The sequence below is a fragment of the Suncus etruscus genome, chromosome 6 (genome assembly GCF_024139225.1).
Source record: "Suncus etruscus isolate mSunEtr1 chromosome 6, mSunEtr1.pri.cur, whole genome shotgun sequence".
In the NCBI taxonomy this organism is placed as follows: Eukaryota; Metazoa; Chordata; class Mammalia; order Eulipotyphla; family Soricidae; genus Suncus; species Suncus etruscus.
The window spans coordinates 47819141-47838193 of NC_064853.1; the positions used below are offsets into that span (position 1 = coordinate 47819141).

Here is a 19053-nt window from a genome sequence, read left to right on the forward strand (position 1 = left end):
AGGCAATCTTGGGGACCAGACTTGGGAGGATGAGTTATGGGGTCTGGGTGGCATGGGTTGGGAAGAGAAGAGGTTGGGCATGGGACTCAGTTCTCACCAGGGTCTCCACCATATTGGGCTTGTAATTCCTAAGCATTTTGGCAGCAAAGAAAACATCCACCAGGTTGTGGCAGCGAATCATCTCCAGCACGGTGGCACAGGCACAGAAGGTGCCACTGCGACCACCCCCATTTCTAAACGGGACACAAAAAGCTTGAGTTAAATTGGGAAAGAGTCAAGAGTTAGGTGCATTCAAAGGTGAAAAGCAGAATCTCAGATGAGAGGCAGACTAAAGGTAGACTAAAGGTGGGGTTAAGAAACAAAGAGGTGGGCCCGGAGAGATAGCGCAGCGGCGTTTGCTTGCAAGCAGCCAATCCAGGACCAAAGGTGGTTGGTTCGAATCCCGGTGTCCCATATGGTCCCCCGTGCCTGCCAGGGGCTATTTCTGAGCAGACAGCCAGGAGGAACCCCTGAGCACTGCCGGGTGTGACCCAAAAACAAAAAAAAAAAAAAAAAAAAAAAGAAACAAAGAGGTAAGGGATGGGATGAGGGGGCCCCAGAAGGAAGGAAGGGACAAAGAACTAGGGGTGAGGGGAAGAGCCCCTAACAAGGAAGGAACAGGTAGTTAAAGGTAGGAAGCAAGGGGGGGGGAGGCAGAGAGATAGCATAGAGGTAGCACATTTGCCTTGCATGCAGAAGGATGGTGGTTCGAATCCCAGCACCCCTTAGTGTCCCCCAAGCCTGTCAGGAGCAATTTCTGAGTGTAGAGCCAGGAGTAACCCCTGAGTGCTGCCGGGTGTGACCCAAAAACAAACAAAAAAATAGGTGGGAAGCAGGAGCTCAAGGTGCAAAGGGCAAAGTTGGATCCTCAGATGGACACCCAGCACCTCTTGCATCTAGAAACAAGAAGCCCAAAGGAGAAAGTGCAAATTTGTGAGACTAGAGTACTAATACTCCATAGAAAAAAGGCTGGGACAAACTTGGCCACAGAGGAAGGCAGAAGAGTACAGTCAAGAAAAAGTGTATATGTGTGTGTACACCCACACATACTTACTCTCAACCAGACCACCAGCCGCTCAGCAGGATCCTCTCATCCTGACCCATCTCCCCAACCCCATTGCCCATGTTTCCTCTTGGTAGGTGGGAGCACACGAGCTCCCCTCTCAAAGGAAGCTCTTCCACTAGGACCTTACAGCCCTCAGGACCTGCCCACCTCAGCTCTTTGTATCCAGTATGCCCTGCCTGACTCTGAAAAGGGTCAGTAAATGTGGAAGAAAAAAAAAAAAGTTGGTGTGACCACACCCAGATATGAGGGAATAAATAAATTTACCAATGAAGTATATGAACACTTGAATGAGAAAAGTTGCAAGCGGGGCCGGAGAGATAGCATGAAGGTAAGGCGTTTGCCTTTCATGCAGAAGGTCATTGGTTCAAATCCCGGTGTCCCATATGGTCCCCCGAGCATGCCAGGAGTGATTTCTGAGCATGGAGCCAGGAGTAACCCCTGAGCACTGCCAGGTGTGACCCAAAAACCAAAAAAAAAAAAAAAAAAGTTTCAAGCATACATGCATGAACCAAGCTAGAACTCCACAGGCTTAAGTAACTGGGGCCAGATGAATGGTCCAAGGGTAAAGGCACTGGCCTTGCATGGAACCAACCCTGGTTCATATACCCTGCTCTACATATGGTTTATGAAAGAGGGGGAGGTCTCCTGCCAGGGATCCCTCCTGGGTAAAGAGCCAGGAATAGCCCCAAACTCTTCCAACCACCAAAAGTAGGAACATACTGTATATTTTGGGGAAATAAAGACCCAGGACTCTGCCTCCTGACTTGACTGACAGTCAACGTCACAGAGGTTCAGAGCAGTTGCTCAGGGTGGAGATAATATCCGGAAAATGGTAGTTCCTCCAGGAAAGGCAGGGCCAGCCTCATGCAGTAGGACAGCAAGCCAAGCCCCCGAAAGCCAGGGGCTTTGGGGTAAGCCCTGTGCTCCCCAGTTCTCATTCTGCCCAACAAGCCCTGTGCTCCCAGGTCCTCTCCTGCCTGGCCAGCCCTTTGCTCCATAGGTCTCCTCCCACCCAGCCAGACCAGTGCTTCCCAGCCCTCCTCCCACCTAGCACTCACAGGCAGTGCACCACAGTGCGGCCATCCCCACTCTCCACCTGCCACTTGTCCACCTCAGCCAACAGGTGCAGGAAGGCCTTCTTGGAGTCAGGTGTGTCCCGGTACGCAGACCAGCGCAGGAACTGGAAATGCCTCACCAACAGGTGGCCCTCCTGCAGCTAGGGGCATGCACAACCAGACAGGCAACTGTGAGTACCAGGGCCACCATACGTCTCCCCAGACACCAACTCCAACCTCCCACATCACCTACCCGAGAGATATTCTGCACCCGGAAAACACGTGCCACCAAGTCCTCATCTGCTGTGCCCGACACAAACTCCACCTCCATGAGGCCATACTGGTGCCGGCCTGGCTCTGGCCAGTACTGTGGGCATGGCTGGATGCAAACAAGGGAGGAGAGTTGAGGTGAGCAGGGCTGGTTAAACCCCACCCAAACCTCCACATCTGCCCTGGGGACCTCTTGTACCCAGGTTCACCCAAGTAGCCCAGACCTTCCAAGTTCCCCCACTCACCTATCAGGCTGCCTAGCACACAGGCCCCATGTGTTCCACTCAATACTCAGGTGGGCTGAGCTATATCCTTCAGTGATGCAAACTCCCTACTAGCCATCCCTACCCATCACACACCCCCATTTTCACACTCTTCCTTGCCCTGGCAGACCAGCATTACTCCGAGACTCATTCCATATACTGACTGCGTGGAGACTGGGCCCTGCGTACATCCCTTCTCAGGTCACAGGCTGGACAGTGGGGGGACAGAGGAGGCACAGAATGTGTCCCACACACACATGTGCATCCAGACTAACATTTCTAGTCTTTGCCCTGCCTGAAACCCTAGCAAGCATCCTCTTTCCTCTAGGCCCCAGTTTCTCCATGTGTGAAATGGTCCCCAAGCTCCTCCTAGAAAACACTGTGCCCCACAGTGACTCTGAAGCCTCTGACCAAGCCCTCTGAGGAGAGGGCACCTCATCTCCTTAGTGCTGGGGTCCTGACCACCCCTTGCTGCAGGCCTTTGCATGTACTGCTCCCACTCCCCTCCATCTCCTTCATGCCTATGTCTTCACCTACTTAATGCTGACTCTCCCATACATCTCAGCTCTGACACTATCCCTAGGACTGGGAGGAGTGATATGCCCTCCCACTGTCCAGTAGACCCCATGCACTGTTCCCCCTATACAGAGAACAATCCCTGGTACAAGGTGTCCAGTGAGAGTAAAGGGTGATGATGAGGAAGCTTCCACGAGTCCCATCCCTCTGAGGGTTCCTGCCATGTGGGGTTTTCTCCACATCCCCGTCCCTGACCCACAAACCCAGGTCACTGACAACAAGTGCCAGATACACCAAGGCTTGTTACAATTTCCAGGGGTCACAAGAAACTACCATATGAACTTTACAGACCTTCCTGGACTTCAGTACATAATCTGGGGAAGGAGGCACAGACCCAAGGTCAGGCTCTTGCTGGCTAAGAGCTGGGCACCCACATTTCAGGGAAGCCCCAGTTCCAGAAGCCTTGAAAGAAAATGAAGCTGCTTCAGGCTATGCCCAACCAGGTCATTAACCACTAAGAAGATGAACAGCCTAACCCCCATGTGCTGACCACCTCATGTACTGATCCCCCATGTATTAATCCTTCTACATGCTGACCTCTCTATATACTGATGCCTCCATGTGATAACCCATTCATGTACTGACCCCTCCATTGCTGACCTCTCTATGTACTGACTCCTCCATGTGCTGACCCCCTCCTCACTGTCCTCCCCCATATACTGGGCACTAGCTCCACACCAGCAGCCAAGTTCTCCTTGTAGGTCTGACAGGGAGCCAGGAGTTGGAATGGTCCCCAGTACACAGAAAGGAAACTGAAGCCCCATGAGATCAATCAATTTGCCCTGAGCCAGTCACAAAGCAAGGAGGCTGGAATTTTACTGTTTCAAAGATCCCAGTGATGGATAGTTTAGTCAATAGAGCATGAGGTGGGGAAAGGGACACCCCATCTAAGAGGATGCAGCCCAGAGCAGAAGGGACAGTTATGTGACCTTGGAGAAATTGCTTCTTATGAGTTTTACATTTTACTCTTAAAAGTGCAAAGATGAGGGGCCAGAGAGCATGGAGGTAGAGTGTTTGCCTTGCATGCAGAAGGATGGTGGTTCAAATCCCAGCATCCCATATGGTCCCCTGAGCCTACCAGAAGCAATTTCTGAGCGTAGAGCCAGGAGTAACCCCTGAGTGCTGCCGGGTGTGACCCAAAAAGCCAAAAAAAAAAAAAAAAGTGCAAAGATGAGTCTTTTGCATACAGCAGCTGCTCCACAAAGAGCAGCTCCTTTTCTCTAGACTGACCGCCTGTATCACAGATGAGGAAACAGTTGAGGTTCTGGAGGCAGCACGACCCCATCTAATCTCGCAACAAAAGATCAGAGACCCCACCCAACTCCTGGACCTGGTCTTGAACACAAGGACCTGGGCAGTGGATCTTACCCAGGCAGAATTGGACTGGTGTAGCTGGTTGAGCATGACGATGGACGTGCACCCGTAGTCATAGACCAGGCGCCAGAAATCAGGTGTGGTGCTCTGCAGCGGGTGCAGGGTCACGATGAAGGCAGCACTCCGGGTGTAGCTCTGCAAGATCAATCAAGCTGTCAGCAGCCAGCTCACTGTGCCGACCCTGGCCCTAGCCCTGCCCCAAGCTCCCTCCCACGGGAGACAGGCAGCCATTCCTGGGAAGGCATCGGGCCCCACCCCCAGGACCAGGCCGCACCCCCAGTTGCCCTCCCGTATGGAAGACACAGCTCAGCCTGGCTGGGCATCTGGCCGTCCAGCGCTTCTAGGACCTTCCGCAGGGAAGGCTCAGCAGGCACCTCAACAATTAGCCATGCAAAGGCTGGCCAGCTAGGTTGCTTCCAGAGTCTGGTTTCAAGAGCTGAGCCCCCAGGTCTTTCTCAAAGAAGCCCATTCTCCCTGAGGAACTGAAGAGCTAAAGGCCGTATGGTGAAGAGTTTGGAGTGTGGTAGGTAGAGGTGACCAAGTTTACTCCCTGCCACTGGGATTTGCATCTGGTGTTCCTGATGCCAGAATAAACTCCTGTCCACACATTCCCGTTCTTGATTCTTTCTCACTTTTGCTTAGCAATCACCTCTTCATAGAGACCCTCCTTGTTACCTCATCCAAAACAACCACACACTGCCCATATGAAATAGTTGGGTTGCTGTATTGTAGAAATGACCAGTGTCTGACATTCTCTTTGTTCACTGACTGTCCCCAACGCAAAGCTCCCCATTGCAGGTGACCTCCCAAATGCAAGGTTCAAGAGAACAGAGAGTGGGGGTACAGCCAAAGAACACACAGGGCCTGGGTAACAGGACTCACAGATGGGATTAATACTCTTGTATAAATAAGTCTCTAGGTTCCTTTCAACTCAACGAAAGGTCTGAGACCCCAACCCAGGGAACACCAGTGACAGGCACTGATTCTGCCCTCCTTCCTGACTTGTCTTGTCCAGGGGGCTGCCCATAGCCTGCAGGACTGCAGCCCCAAATCTGAGGTCCTTCCCAGATGCTCCTCACCCAGTGCTGTGCCATTCCTTCTCTGGATGCCCTGTCTAAACCCCTCCCCTGACTCTCAAGTTGTGCACCCACAGTCATAGACCAGATGTTAGAAGTTACCCAAATACCCACTCAAGCCACTCATACCTAGAGGGAGGAGAGTGCTGGTTGAATGCCGAGAATAGAATATCAGGGGTAGGAGCCTAGTTCCAGAACAGACAGGAGGCCCCTGAACCAAAGCCCTGAGCTCTGCTCCTGTGGCCCATGCACCCTTCGCAGAACCCATCCAGCCCTGAGCCCTCACATCAGTCAGGGCAGCATTGATGTAGTTGTTGGGGTCCCCATCAGTGGAGACAAGGAAAGGCAGGCAGCGGTCAGGTGGCAGCACATCCATGCTGCGGTTCTTGTCCCGGTTCCGTGGCAGTAGGGCGATGCTGCACTCTTCTACATCTAATGGAGGCGTGACCGAGTTTAGCGTCTGTAGGAAATATAACAGGAGTGTGTGCTCTGGGTGCTGTGAATGCCTCCTTGTGCCCCATCAATCCATCCATTTGGGTGATTAACACTAATTCCTGAAGGGAAAAACTCAGGTACAGAGAGAAGCAGAAAGGCAGAAACCTGGTTTCACACCTCAAGGCCTTGCACCATTCATTGAGCCTGACAGACACACAAAGACATAGCAAGGACTGATGTGCTTATTAGGAGATAAGAACTGACACCCAAATCATTCACAAAGCCAACTCTAGGGTTGGTTAGGTACAAGGGGCCACCTGCCTCAGGAACAGAATGTAAATCTGGAGCACATGGTTCTATAGCAGGCCACGGACACTAGCTTATCCCCTCCATCCTCTGACATTCATCCCCCAAGCATCCCTATCAATCTCATGATCCAGAATCTCTAGGAATCACAAGCCAATCTTCTGATGACATCATTCTAGGCTGTTTCTCAAATACCTGACTTCAGGAATCTGGAATAGAAGGAACCTTGAGGGTTTCTGTCCCCCAGTAACCAGGCTCCAACTTTAGCAGAAACAGCTTTTCCCCAGCTTGGTCCAATGAAACAGTGAGACTGGCCACACTCCCAGAAACAGGCTGGGCCAATAAGGCTGCCAGCTGTTGGGGCCCAGGGACTGGCTTAGGGATAGACAGGTATGTGACCATTGTTGTGACCATTGTCAAGATTCCTTTTCCTGGAAAAAGAATCTTGACAACAGAGAGGATGTGAGCTTGGCATTGATGGGGGCCAGGGTGTGGGTCTGAGAATCAAGCTAAAAACAAGAGAACAGAAATAAAAATTGGCTGTCATGGTATCATTATTTGAGCCCCTGGGTCCAACCATAACTGAAGCTGTGCCAATTTTAGGCTTTTTAGTTATATGAGCTACTGAGCTGGATTTTCATTACTTTCAACCAAAAGAATCCTAATGAATACAAACACTGCAAGAGCACTAGTAGCTTTCTTTTCTAGGTAAGAACACTGAATGTGGAGAAAATAAGGGCTTGTTCTAGGTAAGTACTCATAGCTCTTACCTAGGTATGCCAGAATTTGAACCCAAGTCTGTATGACTTTGAAGTCTGAGCTCTCAAAAGCTGGGACATATCCCCCACTGTTTCTAAGTCTCTCAGAATAGCTCAGCTTTGTACTTCCTGCTTAGACCTCCAGCAAAAAATAACCAATACACTTACACACTAGATCATAAACTACATCCACACACCTACATGCGTGGGCTTGAGACCCACCTGGAATTCCTCCCGAAGTTGAGAGGAATTACTCTGAGGGTCAATGCGGATCATCTCCTTGTAGGCAGCCTTGAACTCACTAACAGGGATGGTGGTCTCTCCACATAGGCAGGCCTCTAGGATTGCATCATGGATAAAGATGTACTGCTCCTGGGATGGAAGAGAACATGAAGCTACAGGGACTAGAAATTGGAGACTGAAGCAGTGACAGCAGAAAGCAAGCTGAGGTAAGAGTGCTCTAAGGTGCTTAGGTGTTCTGAGATAGTTGGGGTGATCTGAGGTAGTGGTATGCTCTAAAGTACTCTGAGATAGTGTGGGTGCTCTGAGATAGTTGTGGCACTTTAAAATGCTGGAGCACTCTGACATAGAAGGGTGCTATGAGTTAGCAGGGTGCTCTGAGGTGCTGGGGTGCTCTGAGCTAGAGTCCAAGTCATATATTGGATACTATGGCCAGCTAAACCCTACTTAAAACAACCTTCATGGACTGTTCCCAGCTCCTATTTGTCCTTGTAGCAAGCCCAGTACTTCACCAGTGAAGGTGCAAACCCAGAGATGTGGCTACATGACCCATGTACCTGGCTGTTGCTTTGTGACCAAACCTGGAAGAACTCACAGCACTGGGCTCTAAACCCCAGGCCCAGGGATAAGGGACAGAGGGGGGAAACCCTAAGGAAGATCCCAGTTTCCCTGCCATCTGTAAAGGGGCTCAATGGCCCCAGTGCTGGAGGGAGGCCCGGGGAGCCAGCCATACTCCTACCTCCGTCTGGATCATGTTGACCCGCCGGGAGCAGAGGGTCTTCACGCAGTTGTAAATATCCACAACACCCTCACACTCAGCCATGTCCAGCATTACGTCCAGAACGATGTAGCAACCTGTTCGTCCTGTGCCTGCACTGTGGGGCAGAGGAGAGAGCACCCCCACATGTCAGAGCACAAGATGGGGCAGAAAAAGGGCCCTGAAGCCTTTGGCCAAGTCCACCCCAGACTGAAGCCAGGGATACAAAGGAAAAAGCAGAAAGAAGGCACTGTGGTACTGTAAGAATTCTGATGAAATGTGAATTGGGGGGCACAAAGGAGGAGACAGGGAAGAAGAACAGGGAGAAACTTCAAAGGGGAAGGAAAAAAAGGACCTCCAAGAGGCCCAGAGCTCAACCCCATATCTCCAGCATCCTTAAAAGCCCACTTTTCACACACACTCACTCAAGGCTGGATACCACACCTGTTAGCAGAGGCCATGCCTCTGAGCTCCCAAAACCACTGGGCAACTGTTCTTAGAATTGCCTGTTTCTGTGGCTGCCTCCCTGGGCAGAAGCTCCCTAAGAACATGGCTGTGTGGCTCCATTTCTAGGCTCTCCAGACTCAGCACAAGCTGAGCTATGATAAGAAATGGGAAGCGGAGCAGACAGTGAGGCCACAATTCCAAACTGGTGGCATGTTGGCAAGGATGACTGAACACAGACAGTAATCTCCACAAACAGACAATGGCCACAAAAAGATGAGTGTTCACTGACCAAACAGCATGAAAGAGCCAATAATTCCTCCAGTCCAGAGCCCAGACCCTCTCCCGGGGCTCTCTCCCCCATAGTTTCATTTATTCTGGGACCTCAGCCTAAGGAGGTCCTTCCATAGTCTAGTTCACAGAGCAGCATCCTGGGGGCTTCTCTTGGGTACCTGAACCAGTTCTGCTCCCCACCTGCAGTGGATGACGATGGGCCCCGCGTCAGGCGGGGTGGAGGCCTTCACGCGCCGGATGAAGGCCAGCAGCCCTGTGGCATGGTAGGGCACACCGTGCTCAGGCCACGCTGTGAAGTGGAACTGGCGAACCTCATGCCGGGCAGAGTAGCCTCTCTGAAGAGATAAGAGGAGGACCCATCAGAGTCACCACATGCCCTTTAGATGGAAGCTGTGTGTATGGTAACAATTTTTTGATGTGAAGTTTAATATCACATTGCAAGAGTGAACAAAGTGGGGCCAGATGTCTCAGAAGTGAGTATCTAACCACTTCTCAGGGATGGCAGAGATATCACTGAGTGGGGGCATATGCCAGCTGAGTCCAAAGCTACACTATGTCCTGTTTATCTACTGCCCTCAGGGAGCCCTGAGACTCTGGCCTTAGTCTTTTTCAGGGATGAAGGATTTGTATACCTGGTGATTCTCAGGGCTAACTCCTGATTTTGTGCTCAGGGATCACTCCTGGAGGGATTAGGGGACCATATGAGATGCTGGAAATCAAACATGGGTTGGCTGCATACAAAGCAAAAACCCTACCCATAGTACTCTCTCTCTCTGACTTGCCTGACCTTAGCCTAAACTGAGAGAACTGTTCTGCACTGAGGGTTCTGCAGAGGGCCAAATGAAACTCATCATGGAATGCCAGAACCACTCAGAGTCCCACTTTGTGATCTGTAACATAGGCATTGAAGAAGCCCAAATCCTACAGAACCCTCTGAGGCTGCAGCAGCAAGTGACATGGCTGAATCCAACACTCAGCTGCCAGCATCATTCTGATCATCATAGCCTTGGCTTGCTCCTGGAGTGGCCGGGTCCCTTCCAGTCATGTCAGCGCTCTGGGCAGTTCTGAGCGGCTGCCTTGGTGGAGGGCAGCACAGCCCTCTACTGGCTGCTGCTCCTGGGCTTGGGGCTGGGGCAGGAAGCTCTGACTGTAAAGGTGAGGCCAGCAGACTCACCCGCTCCAGTGCAAAGGTGCGCACCACATACTCAGCGAGTGCCTCTGTCCCCAGCAGCGTGATCTTGATGTCCCCGTACATGTCTGACTCCTCAGGCCAGTATCGTGAGCACTTCACCTAGAGTTGTCAGAGCACAAGCTCAGAGGGCTCCTCCCAGCCCCAGGCCCATCAGGCCCCCTCACCCAGCCCCGCTTACCCTGCCCACCTCTATGAGCTTGGTGATCATGACGATGCTGGGACAGTGCTCCTGCCATACCATGCGCCAGAAGTCGTAGACCATCTCAGGTTTCGGCCCTGGAGGGTGCAGGCAAGGCCTCGCCAACCCAGGCCCAGCACCATAGTCCCAGACCAAGAGGCTGCAGAGCCCCAATAGGGTTGTGGGGCTTCCCCTGATACCCACCCCCTGCCCACTGGTGTCTAGAAGGCAATGGGGGTGAGAAGTGTCAGGAAGGGAATTCCATGAGTAGGCCCAGGGGAAAGTGTATGTGGCCCAAGTGTCCAAAAGGCATGTTGGGAGGTAGAGAGGTCAACAACAGCCAGAGGGAACAGGTGGCACCCAACCCACAGGACGAACCTTTGAGCTCTTCCCCATATGCTACCCAGGGAGAGACAGTGTGAGGAAGTACCAATGGATGGAGCGTGTTGAGAGATGCAAGCACAGCAGAGACTGGCACTGATGGCCAACAGACAGAGACAGACAGAAAGATAGGCAGACAAGCAGACAGGCAGAGGTCAAGTAGATCAGACAGGCAGAGGTCAAGCAGATCAGCAGGCAGGTGGGGTGTTCCAGCATGGGGAGAACACGCAGGCAGAGGTGCTGGGTACCTTGAGTGGCTATGAAGTGGTTGGACCTGTGGTATCCCTGGAAGAGGAGAGCAAAGGGGGTGTGAGACCTCACTTACTCAGGCCTCTCTGGCCCCCTCTCTCTGAAGGGGATGTTTAGGTTTCATTCCCGCAGGCCTCTGCCCATTCTCTCTGAAGTGGCTTGTAAGACCTCACTCCCTCTGGCCTCTCTGGTCCCCTCACTCTGAAGCTCCCAGGACTCCTAACCAGGGGTCCCAAGCAGAAGAGCTGTGCCTTGGGACAACATGTAGGCCTGAAATCCATCTCTGCTCTGGAGTTCAGGGCAGGAGGGTATGTCTATAGGGGCTTGGAGTCCCCTCTCCCTCATCATCTGGGAATAAAGACCTGTTGCATACAGACCACAACTATGTTAAACACAATACAGGGATCAGACAGTCTGCCAATGCCCTAAAGGCCCCAGTCAAGTCCCCACCTCTGCCTCCTGTCTGTTCCTGGCCAGCTATCACAGTCTACCCTGGGGACAACCAGAATATGGAAGTGACTCCCATCATCTTACTCTTCTGGAGCTGGGGGCCAGAGGAAGGCTTCAAGTATCCCTCAGAGAAAATATTTCTTAAATTTATAGTCAATAACAATAATAAAAATAATTGCTTTCAGACTCCATTATGGTTACATACTGTGCTAAGCACTTGACCTGCATGATTTTCCCCTAAATACTACTTTAACCTCCACTTCCAAGATCTCAAATTAAGATTAAACATCAGCCAGACCCCCATTCCCTGAGGCAAGCTGCCCATGAGACACTGTCCACATGGCCTCATACTCTGGCCAAAGCTACCTGAGTCCAGGCAGCAGGGCAGACTCAGTGCAGGGCCTGCAGGGTCTGCACAGCCACCCAGCCCAGCTTCCAGAAACTGCTCTGGCCCTGCACTGACTTCAGAGTTCCAACCACAGCTCTGCACAGTCCACATGCCCTAAAGCACACCTTCCCTCTCCAAGTCCCCATCTCACCTCAGCAAAGTGAGAATAATAAGTCTTTTGTTTTTTGGTTTGGTTTGCAGGGTCACACCCAGCTAAGCTCAGGGATCATTCCTGAAAGGTTTCGAGGGACTATCTGAAGTATGAGGCATTGAACTCATGTTCTCTGCACAAAGCAAGTGCCCTACTGCTATACTCTTTTTCTAACCCAGAATTAACTTCCTGGGCTAGAGAAGTCTTTATCTCCACATGGCTTCATGCTGGAAACAAGCTACTCCCCTCACATCAGGGTCTGACAACCTACATAGGACAAGAGGCCCTCTTAATTCCTTCCTCTTTGTCCCTCCAGTGCCCAGCAGCCCATGTGCCACTCAGTAGGCAGAGGACAGAGCTGAACAAGTTTAGCATAAGCTTTATCCCTGCCCCCCCCTTTAGAACTGCCTGTGAGCATTACCACACAATTACATGCCATGAAGGCCACAGAAATGGGGAGTCTAAACCACATCAGCTCAGCCTCCCACAGCAGGACCCCATAAGCCCCAGGACCTGTTCCCAGACAGATACAGCCCAGAACCTAATGGGGGAGCAGGAAGAGCACCACTGGCATGTGTGATATGGCAAGATGCCAGAGCTGGAGACAGAAATGCAGTTTCAGGATGTGCCTTGGATGAGTGAAGCACTGGGTTTGATCCTGAGTACCCCGATGGCCAGTCTGGCCCCCACAACAATAAAAACTACTGCTAGGAGTTGGGGCTCAGGTTCCAGCCATCAGTAAAAGTGCAGTTGTGATCCATTGGCATAACTGCCAAAGCCCTGATTTTTTTCTGCCAAATGTGGGCCCAGAGGGTGAGAAAGGTGAACTGATGAAGGTGTGGCCCAGGTGGGAGCTCAGCCAGGGATATACGTGCCCTCCCACATTTGAAGGCACTTGAAGCCCAACTTTTAACAGTATTTGGTCAGTCTGACAACCAAAAACCAAGAAGGTGGAATTCTGGTATATGGAAATGAAGAGGGAAAGTCTAAGACCTAATCCAGCACATCCTGGCCAAGTTGCAGGTGGGGAGACCCACTGCAGTTCTGCCTCTGCCATCTGGTTATATCTCAGAGCTTTGTTTTGGAGGGTGAGGGATGACAGAGTATGGGAGCATTAGTGATGACTGTTAACACTGGTGGTGGAATTAGTGTTGAAATATTATGTGTCTAAAATTCAATTATCAATAACATTATAAACAACAAATCTTTATTTTAATTTGAGAGGATTACACATCCACCCTCTAAGGGCAACCATAAGAGGAGGGCTCTGAGAGCCTAATAGGAAAATAGCATCTCTGGCAGGTATGTCACAAGGGCCTTTCGCCTCCCATGTCAGGAATCACCAGGCTGCCTAAATGTCTCAAAGGGACTACACTTGTGTCACCACAAAAATCAAGAAAAAAATGATCACTGGTTTTTGGACCTAGCTGGTGTGGCTCAGGAGCTACTCGCAGGGAGATTATGTAGCAGTTGATTCCAGTTGTACTGGGAGAACCATGATGTATTGGGGACTGAACTTGGGTGTCCTATATGCAAAGTGTGTGCTCAGTCCAAGAAAATGAAATATTTGAGAAAAATATAGAGAAAGTAGAAAAATATATTCTCACCATAGAAAACAAACCCATTAAGTCACCAAATATTACCAAAATAATAAACATGTATTAAAAGTAAAATCAGTGGAATGCTAGGTGTAAAGGGGGCTTTCAAGACTCTCTGAAAAACCAAACCCAGTTGCTGAGGTGAGAAATGGTACACCTGAAACCGACAGTGATGTAAACTGAGAGGACCTTTAGTTAAAATAAAGATACTCAAGGTAAACAGAAAAGAAAGGCTGAGGTGCCAGGACACAGTGTGAGATGAGGGGCACAAGCTCTGCATTTGTGGGATCCAGCTGATTCCCAGCACTGTGCGTTTATCCCCAGAAAGGTCCACTATGGTCCTCATGACTCTTGAGTAGCATCAGGTGGAGTAGCTGAACCCAGCACCACACCTTCAGACCCCTGAATTGAACCATCCAGTCCTGAATTCCATCCAATTCTTCTGAGTACTGCTTGAGAACCCCCAAAAAAAGAGGAGCCAGAAGATTGTACAGCAGTTAGGGTGCACACCTAGCATTCACCAAATCCAGGGTGTGATGCCAAACACCATAGGGTCTTCTGAACATCTCTGGGTATAACCCTGGAGATAACCAGGGTATCCCAGCATTTCAGGGCCCAGGCAGCACTACATTCTCCAGCCCATAGAATCATTGGTGAGGCCCCAGGTTTCCTTAGTACCACTTGAGAGAACTTGAACAACAACAACTAAATGGCATAATTCTTCTAAACAAAAGCACCACTTGCTCACCACCCCATATCTCCCAAAAAAGAAAGAAAAGGAATTTTGTTTTTTGTTGGTTGATTGGTAGGTTAGTTGGTTAGTTGGTTGGTTGGTTGGTTTTCTTTGGTTTTGGAGTCACACTCGGTGGTGCTCAAGGCTCTTGGCTCGGGAATCCCTACTGGTGGGACATGGAGGACCATCTGGGATGCTGGAGATCATACCTAGGTCAGCTGCATACAAGACAAGCACCCTACCTGCTGTACTATTGCTCTGGCCCCAAGAAAAGAAATTTCAAATCAGGGCTACATTGAGGATAAAGTAGTTGGAACTGAGGTTCAAGCAAACTGATGACAAAGGGATTTGAACACAGGGACTAGTTTTTGAGGGATGTAAGCAAAGCCATGTGTATGATTTTAAAGATCCTGACCCCCAGTAGCAAAGGCAGGGCCCAGGACAATTTTCCCCACCCCAACCCTCCCCCATCCTGAAGAAAAAGTAGCTAAAGAGAATGCAGGAATGGGGGGTGAAGGTGAGACAGAAGGTGGGGGCCAGGACAGAACAGCACCACGGAGTACCCCCATCACCATTTTCCCCAGCAGGGGGATGGGAGGAAGAGCTTACAACAGGGCAGTACCAGTGTTCAGCCCTGGGTGGCCCCTGGCCAGGCAGCTGAGCAGAACAGCTGGTACTCAGGGTGGTGGGGAAGGAGGACCGAGACAAAGAAAGAGAGAGAGAGAGAGAGACAGCCCCAAGACTTTCGAGTCTGAGCTACGGCTGGTGAGACAGACAGGAGGAGGAGGTGAGGGAGAAATACTTACTTCACGATTTATCCGAATCTTAATGATTCCAGTGAGGGAACAGTACAAAGCAAAAGAGACAGAAATTAGGCCAGACGCAGATGGAGGTGAACAGAGCACAGGAGTGGCCAGGATGGGGGACAGGAGTGGGGGAGGCAGAGTGGAGATGGGTACACCAGGCTGGGCCCAAAAGGGAGGGACGAGGGGAGTGATTCTGTGGGGGGCCCAACGTGATGCTAATTAGGTGCCTGCACAGACCTAAAAGGCCTCCTTCACTGAAGCTGCCCAAGTCTGAGAGGCCAGGGCTGACCCCTGTCCCAGCCAAAGGAGAGGATAGGAGGCAAGGGAGAAGGCCAGGAATTCTGGAAAAGGGATGCATGTGCAATCCCGGGCGGAGGTAAAGAAGAGGGAGAGGAAAGGTGATTTCGGAAGCCCCAAGTACCTCACTTCCCAGACACACGCCTTCCTCCCCCTACACAGGGCTTGGCTCCCACAACTGCCTTCCTGGGATCCCTCTCTTCTGCTCCAGCCACTCCCTTCGCCCTCCTGGCCACAGCCTGTGGCCTATCTTTTGAGATGTTCCAGAAAAGGTACTATCCTTACCTGGTCTGGGCTTTCCCACCTACTCTGGATTTATGTCTTTGTTCATTTATGTGTGCGTCCCTCTACCCCACCCCCAGAACAAGTGGTTCCAGAAAAAGGACCATGTGCACGGATGTGCCCCTGGTGGCCAGCTCAGTACCTGGCACATGGCAGATGATCCAAACACATCTGATGAATGAATAAATGATTCGCTTCCTAACCTGACAGAGTTCAGGCAGGAGTATCCTGTCCCCTTTCTATCATCTGCACTTGGGCAGAGTCTACCCACAGTCCCTTCACACCAAGCTCAGGACCCATTTTACTACCCTGTCCCTCCCTCAGGTCTAACCAGGCCCGACTGCTGCCGTGCATGGCAGAAATGCCTCTCAGTCAGTAGAGAGGCTAGGGGAGCCCAGGGAAGCTGAGACTGGAAAGCTTTGCTGACCACTCATTCACTGTATGACCCAGGATGAATAACTTCTCATAAGCCTAACTGCTGTGTACCGAGTCAGAGGGATTAGAGAAAGTATTTGACATAAAGTGCTTAGTACAAAGTACATGCTCAGGAAACATGAGTAATTATTCTTAGTTATTTTCTGACACTTGGGCCTAACCCAGCAGCGTGGGGGGATGGGGGTCATGTGATGCTTGGAATTGAATGTAGAGCCTAGCATGTGCTGGGCATGTGTTCTTCCACGTGAGTCCTTCCTGGATTGAGTTATTCTTAGAGTTCAACTCTAACCATGGGCAAAACACCTTTCCCAGTTCCCTGGGGCCTCAAAAGCAAGAATCCAAATTCCCCCGCCTGCCTCCCCATGCCTTCACCACCAGCCTGCCTTCACCTCCAAGATCTGGTCCTCTCTGAAGAGTCCTGACCTAAAGTCTAGCGATCTTCCCTCTTGTCTTCGCCCACTCCACCTTCCCCCTCTGTCATGCTCCGCAACCTCCCCACCCTCTCCCTCCCAGGGTACTCTGCAGGACCTAGCCATCTAAGGTCCCATTTGTGCCCTGCCTTCCCAGAAAGAGAGATAGAAACTGGGATGGGGTGGGCACATGGAACTGAGGGGGCGGCACTCACGTCTATGTAGTTGGCATTAATGTAATCGGCATCAGGGGCTCCAAGCATCGGATGCAGCTTCACACGGTGCCGATCATCTGCAAACACAGAGCAAGTGGCCAGGCATGGGGTAGAGGTAGAACCACGAGCTGAGAGCCAGGACAGAGGTAGAAGGTACAGCCGAACAGCCAGGACTAAGAGGTTCAGGGTCAAGCAGCAGGCTCTGGGAACCCGAGAGGCAGGAAGACCCACTGGGAGAGTCTGGCCTGAGTGTCAAGGATATCCGACCACATGCAGCTTAGGCAATGGATAGGCTCTAGGAAAAGGGCCTTTACCTCCCCAACTTCCACCCCACACCCTTCCCCAAGACTTACAGGCAGGAATGGGCTCCTGACGGCCACCCTTGAGCTTGTCCTTCTTTTTTGTGGCATCCCAGCCTTCAAAGAAGCTCTGCCAGAGGGAACATGTCAGCCCACAGGATGGAAAGCCCCCCGTCCTCTGACCCTTCTCCTCTCAAAAGGGACCAGTGGGAACACAAGGACAGGAACGTGATTTGGGGCAGCCTCAAACTGGGGGCCTGAGATAAATTCCTAGATTTCTCTCAACACTTTGGACCAAGGTTCAGACCAAGCAGTGCTGGGGAAGGGAAGGAGATAAAAGAGTAAGCAAAATTGTGAGTTCAGAGATGCTTTAGAAAGAGTCAGGTTTTAGGAGAGAAAGCCCATTTTTAGCATGCTGCTTGCCCACACTGCAAGGTGCTTTAATCGAACCAATCGAACCTAAGCTACCAGCGGCATGTGCCAGCATCAACATGAAGGTCAAGGTGCAGGAAATTAAGAAGAGGATAAGGATAGTGTCAGAGAGCAGATGGAAGCTGTATGACCTTCAAGTATGAGCTCAAGTAGGACTTTAGATGAGAACCAGAGTCAACATCAAAGGGGGGAATTAAGTCAGAGGTCAGAGTTAACATCCCTATTAGGGACAGCACAGAACTATGATCAGAGTTCACAATGGGAGTGCAAGAAGATTCAAGGGATTTCAAAGGAGAATTAGGAGGAAAGTAAAAAACCAGGGTAGTCTAATAGTAGGGTGAAGATCAAGATGAAAAGGATTAGGTTGAATTGGGGGTGATGAATCAGACTAAATTGAACATTGGCAAATCAGGGTCCACAATGGAGGACCAGGTGAGGCTCCTGTGAGGGGTCACCAGGACGGGGGCCGGGCACCTCGTACTCCTGCTTGAAGCCGTAACCCTCAGCCGTCTTCATCTGGTTGATGTGTTGCAGAAGGTCGGCCACACGCACTGCAGGGTGCAGCTGCCCAGTGTGATACGGGGAGCCCTTCCGGCCACAAGGTCGCCTTGGCGATCCCCCCAAGAGGCTGCTGGCTTCAGTGACCCCACCACTGCGCTGGTCACCTGTGGTCAGAGAAAAGAAAAAGGGTTCTTTTCTAGACAGCCCTATGGGGTGGGCCTATAGGATGGGCCAAGCCCTGCCTTCTTACTCCTAACCTTTCCCTCCTACACAGTGACAGAGGGGTCACGTGACTACTCCTGCAAAGTGACATGTGAGTTACATGACCATGGTGCCCTCCTGGCCTGGCCCTGCTCACCTCACCCTACTACTCCCCAGCATACACCCTCCTCCAACTTCAACATAACCCATAGCAGGTCCACTTCTCTTCCTCTGCCCTGCCTCCCCTTTCAGGGAACAGTCTGGAACACTGGCACGCCCAGTAATTACCTTCATTCAAATGGAGCAAACCCCAAAATTGGCTTCTACTCCACCCCCTGCAGATTACCCACCCCCAGAGTTTCCTCCTGTGTCAACACCTCCACTGTGGGCTGTATTCTCCATTGCCATTCATGGAACCATGGATGAGGGGGTGTCACAGGGCTCTGCACCCTTGAAAGCTCCCCTTCTACCTCCCCAGGCCTACCCATTCCCTGAATCTCTCCTTCAGTACCCCTGCAGCCCCCAGATCAGGCCCCGAGATCAGGTGCAGGAGTGAAGCTCTGGCTCCTTTCAGCCACCCCTGCCCCCACTGAGGACAAGCTTCCACACCCAGTGACATCCTTCCTGGCTTGGTGTGGGAGGGAGGCTGGAGAGGAAGGGGGGTGTAGGGAAAAGGGTTTCTTTAAAGCCGACCCCTCATGGCTCTCAGAGCTGTTCTTTGCCAGCAGGGGCCAGTGAGGAGGCTTCCAGAGGCCCCCAAGTACCCCCCTACCCTGTGCCTGCACACATGATTACACTAACATTGCCCCCCACCCCATGGTGAACTCATTCATCCTTAGGTCTCAGCCCAGTGCCTGTCCTTGAGAGAGCCAGAAATGATTCCTAGGATGACTAAGTGACAA

General features: G+C 51.4%; 2 protein-coding genes across 4 annotated transcripts in view; one reads left to right on the forward strand and one right to left on the reverse strand.

The window, feature by feature from the left end:
• LOC126011003 (zinc finger protein 106-like) overlaps positions 1 to 19053 on the forward strand; it is a 356336-nt gene that overhangs the window by 300110 nt on the left and 37173 nt on the right.
• Positions 1 to 19053, reverse strand: part of PTPRU (protein tyrosine phosphatase receptor type U) — an 86171-nt gene that overhangs the window by 942 nt on the left and 66176 nt on the right. For 2 of the 3 annotated variants that reach the window (XM_049774625.1, XM_049774624.1), the window contains 14 exons: positions 17924 to 18114; positions 17072 to 17147; positions 16719 to 16795; positions 10953 to 10989; positions 10324 to 10421; positions 10128 to 10244; positions 9134 to 9288; positions 8198 to 8333; positions 7441 to 7590; positions 6006 to 6179; positions 4638 to 4778; positions 2414 to 2539; positions 2164 to 2321; positions 98 to 233 (listed from right to left, as the gene is read on the reverse strand). In XM_049774625.1, coding sequence (XP_049630582.1) covers positions 98 to 233; positions 2164 to 2321; positions 2414 to 2539; positions 4638 to 4778; positions 6006 to 6179; positions 7441 to 7590; positions 8198 to 8333; positions 9134 to 9288; positions 10128 to 10244; positions 10324 to 10421; positions 10953 to 10989; positions 16719 to 16795; positions 17072 to 17147; positions 17924 to 18114 — 1772 coding nt within the window. The remainder of the gene's footprint in view (positions 1 to 97; positions 234 to 2163; positions 2322 to 2413; positions 2540 to 4637; positions 4779 to 6005; positions 6180 to 7440; positions 7591 to 8197; positions 8334 to 9133; positions 9289 to 10127; positions 10245 to 10323; positions 10422 to 10952; positions 10990 to 16718; positions 16796 to 17071; positions 17148 to 17923; positions 18115 to 19053) is intronic. The other variant, XM_049774626.1, reaches the window with a different exon arrangement.